At 48.8% G+C, this 4,093-nt stretch overlaps 1 protein-coding gene across 1 annotated transcript; it reads left to right on the forward strand.

The window, feature by feature from the left end:
• Window positions 1-1,510: 1,510 nt before the first annotated feature.
• Window positions 1,511-2,757, forward strand: LOC121817046 (cytochrome c oxidase subunit 8C, mitochondrial). The gene is made up of 2 exons (XM_042234982.2): window positions 1,511-1,817; window positions 2,430-2,757. Exons 1-2 carry the CDS (start codon window positions 1,572-1,574, stop codon window positions 2,520-2,522), a joined length of 339 nt encoding a protein of 112 aa, XP_042090916.1. The 5' UTR covers window positions 1,511-1,571; the 3' UTR covers window positions 2,523-2,757.
• Window positions 2,758-4,093: the final 1,336 nt, after the last annotated feature.

Raw genomic sequence — 4,093 nt, forward strand, 5'->3', positions numbered from 1 at the left:
AGCCAGGCTTCAGCAGTATGTGAACCATGAACTTCCAGATGTTCAAGCTGGTTTTAGAAAAGGCAGAAGAACCAGAGATCAAATTGCCAACATCTGCTGGATCATCGAAAAAGCAAGGGAGTTTCAGAAAAACATCTGTTTCTGCTTTATTGACTATGCCAAAGCCTCTGACTGTGTGGACCACAATAAACTGTGGAAAATTCTGAATGAGATGGGAATACCAGACTAGCTGATCTGCCTCTTGAGAAACCCGTATGCAGGTCAGGAAGCAACAGTTAGAACTGAACATGGAACAACAGACTGGTTCCAAATAGGAAAAGGAGTACATCAAGGCTGTATATTGTCGCTCTGCTTATTTAACTTCTATGCAGAGTACATCATGAGAAACGCTGGGCTGGAGGAAGCACAAGCTGGAATCAAGATCGCCGGGAGAAATATCAATAACCTCAGATATGCAGATGACACCACCCTTATGGCAGAAAGTGTAGAGGAACTAAAGAGCTTCTTGATGAAAGTGAAAGAGGAGAGTGAAAAAGTTGGCTTAAAGCTCAACATTCAGAAAACGAAGATCATGGCATCTGGTCCCATCACTTCCTGGCAGACAGAAGGGGAAACAGTGGAAACAATGTCAGACTTTATTTTTGAGGGGCTCCAAAATCACTGCAAATGATGAATGCAGCCATGAAATTAAAAGACGCTTACTCCTTGGAAGGAAAGTTATAACCAACCTAGATAGCACATTCAAAAGCAGAGATATTACTTTGCCAACAAAGGTCCGTCTAGTCAAGGCTATGGTTTCTCCAGTGGTCATGTATGGACATGAGAGTTGGACTGTGAAGAAAGCTGAGTGCCGAAGAACTGATGCTTTTGAACTGTGGTGTTGGAGAAGACTCTTGAGAGTCCCTTGGACTGCAAGGAGATCCAACCAGTCCATCCTAAAGGAGATCAGTCCTGGGTGTTCTTTGGAAGGAATGATGCTGAAGCTGAAACTCCAGTACTTTGGCCACCTCATGCGAAGGGTTGACTCATTGGAAAAGACTGTGATGCTGAGAGGGATTGGGGGCAGGGGGAGAAGGGGACAACAGAGGATGAGATGGCTGGATGGCATCACCGGCTCGATGGATGTGAGTCTGAATGAACTCCAGGAGTTGGTGATGGACAGGGAGGCCTGGCGTGTGTCGATTCATGGGGTCGCAAAGAGTGGGACACGATTGAGCGACTGAACTGAACTGAACTGAACTGAACTGATCCCGCATTGGAGGCGGATTCTTTACCGTTTGATCCCCAACCAACAGAAATCGAGATTCTGTGTGCCGTGGGGTTAGGAAGTTAGGCACGGCGGGTAGGGGAGAGGGCGGTGTGGCATGGGTAGGAAGGCGGTGGGGCATGGGTAGGAAGCAGGGCCTAGAAGCATAGGGACGGTGCTACGCAAGGAGCGTACGAGGACTGAGGCAGCGGGGACGTGCGTAAGGTCTGGGCTCAGCAGGGTGCCGAGCGGAAGGGGCGTGTCAGGGGCGGGGCTTATCTGGGAGAGGGGAGTAGTGCCCCCCCACCTTCTGTGTCCCCAGAACATGCGCAGACGATACTCCTGCCGTGTTGTGAGGCTCGCGAGGTCCGACCTCGCGTCCCCTCGCTTCACCTCACGTCTCCTCACCGCGCTTCGCGTGTACGCCTGGCTTCGCCGCACCGGACGAATCATGCCGCGCATGCCCTTGCTCTGCGTGTTTCCCCGCCGCCGTGTGACCCTGCTGCTCCTGCTGCCTGGCCTGCGCATGGCCCACTCGGAGCCTCCGCGCCAGCGCCCGGTGTCGACCATCGTGAGTTGGGGCCCATTCTCCCGGGCGGCGAAGGCGGGACGCGGCGGGCGGAAGCGCGTGGCTTAGGTGGGAGCGCCCCGACGGGTGGAGGCAAGGAGGACGCGGCCGCTGCTCGGGTGGGAGGCTCGGGTGGTCCGGAGGGCTCGGAGGCCGCTGGGGAGCTGAGGCGCCGTCGCGGTGAGGGCGCTGGGGTTGGGCCTGAGGCGCCGGGAAGCGGGGACCTCGAGGAGCGCGAGGGCCTCAGAGAACCGGACCTTCGTCGTCGGTACCGTTTTGGGCGCGAAGTCCGAGGGGTAGAGCCGTCGTTGCACCTCAGAACATCTCCCACTTTGATAGCGCCCTAAATTGCCGAGACCTAGCATTTTTTCCCTAAAACGTAGGAAATCGCGGGCAGTGTCTAGCTTCCAGATTTCAAAGGTCAGGCGGCACCATGCGGAGGAAAATGAATTTTCCTCAGAAATCTCTCCTGGGTCACCTAGGAAGGGAGTTCTGCTTTTTAGGTGTCAGCGGGCCCCCAGGTCGAGGACCACAGCCAAACTCCTCAAAACGTTTGAAGCGGTTTTCCACTTCGGAAGCCGCCCTCCTAACAGCGCTGTTGATCTCCTGTTCCAGGAGGTGGCTATTGCCCTCGTGGTGTTCTTCACCGCCTTCTTAACCCCACGTGGGTACGTGCTGAGCAACCTGGACCAGTTCAGAAGAGAGTAGTGCAAGAAGATGTGGAGCAGCTGTTAACGTCCAGCAACTTTCAGAAAACGCTGTGGCCTCTTTAAATGAGTAAAAGTGCTTAGTTGAGTTCATGGTGCAACCATTGTGGGTGTTCACTTTCCTGACCATATGCTTATGGTAAATATTTTGCACTTTTTTAGTATGGTGCATTAGAGAAAGAGTGTGCCGTCATTTAAAAATGTTAAATAAAACTGAAACACTTGTTTATGCTTGCTATTATGTGTGATTGCAGGTTATTTTCTAAACATCGTGAAAGCTGATGAAATCTACTGAATTAAATACGGTTGACCTTTGAAAGGTGGGAAGGGAAGGGTTGGGGAGAGGCAGGAGTGGACGGGAGCAGGGGAATTAGAATGCAGATCCTTTATGCAGTCGGAATTTCAAAGGTAACCTTACAGTCTGCCCTCCAGTATCAGAGGTTCCGTATTCAAGGAGTCGACCAACGTCGGATCCTGTAGTACAGAGGATCCTGTATGTAGTACATATTTACTGGGAAAAAAAAAAAAGCTTCATATGTTGCACTTTCCATGGTGGTCCAGTGATTAAGGTTCCTGGAATTCCAATGCAGGGATGCAGTTTCACCCCTGGTCTCTGAACTAAAATCCCACATGCGGCTAAAAAAAAAAAAAAAATCCCCATGTAAGTGGACCTGTATTGTTCAGGGGCTAATTGTACAATAATGAGAGCTTTAATGAATGATCAGTCTTACTGAACTTTTTTCTTCTCTGACTTGAGGTTTATGAGCTTTAGCTTCTAATGTATGCCTCCACATACTCCAAATAATAGCAAAGGACTGGCCTACATTTGTGCTAGCTGGGAAAGAATATTAAACATAGGAGTCTTTAACATAAAACTGGAGCACTTAATTTTATGAACCACTTACTTCACATGTATTTATTGAGTATTCTCATGGAATAATGCTGCAGGAAAATGGTAGCTCCTTTGGTGAACAGACTGAAATGGTAGCTCATTTTGGTGAACGGACTGTTGCCCTGTCTTGTTAGTTAATTTTACATGCATAAGGTGTCACATTCAAAGTATAGTTGATTCTTGTTACTCGGGTAATTTTATTCTGTAGTCACCGTGAATGCTGAATTAGCAAATACTGAACCACTGCTCCTAGGGGAAATACAGGGTTAGGTCCTTGTGAGCCTCTGGTCGCAATATATTAATATTTCACCACCTATCAATATATATTGTGCTTCCCAGGTGGTGCTAGGGCTAAAGAACCTGCCTCCCTTGCAAGAGGTGCAAGAGATGTGAGTTCTATCCCTGGGTAGGACAGATTCCCTAGAGTAGGGAATGGCAACTCATTCTAGTGTTCTTGCCTGGAAAATTACATAGAGGATCCTGGCTGGCTTTGGTCCATGGGGCCGCAAAGAGTGGGGTACAACTGAGCGACTGAACACTTTGTCAGCATATAACCTTATATGTCTTTCTGTTTAAGGATACCTTAGTTTTAATCTAATTTTTTTAAATTAATTTTTTTCAAATATAGTTAATTTATAGTGTGTTCATTGCTGTACAGCAAAGTGCTTCAGTTATATATA

This window comes from Ovis aries, chromosome 18, assembly GCF_016772045.2.
Source record: "Ovis aries strain OAR_USU_Benz2616 breed Rambouillet chromosome 18, ARS-UI_Ramb_v3.0, whole genome shotgun sequence".
Lineage (NCBI taxonomy): Eukaryota > Metazoa > Chordata > Mammalia > Artiodactyla > Bovidae > Ovis > Ovis aries.

Coding starts and splice junctions, on each gene's coding strand:
- LOC121817046 (XM_042234982.2), top strand. CDS start 1,572: ATGCGCAGACGATACTCCTGCCGTGTTGTGAGGCTCGCGAGGTCCGAC. Junction 1,818..2,429: donor AGCGCCCGGTGTCGACCATC/GTGAGTTGGGGC, acceptor CTCCTGTTCCAG/GAGGTGGCTATTGCCCTCGT.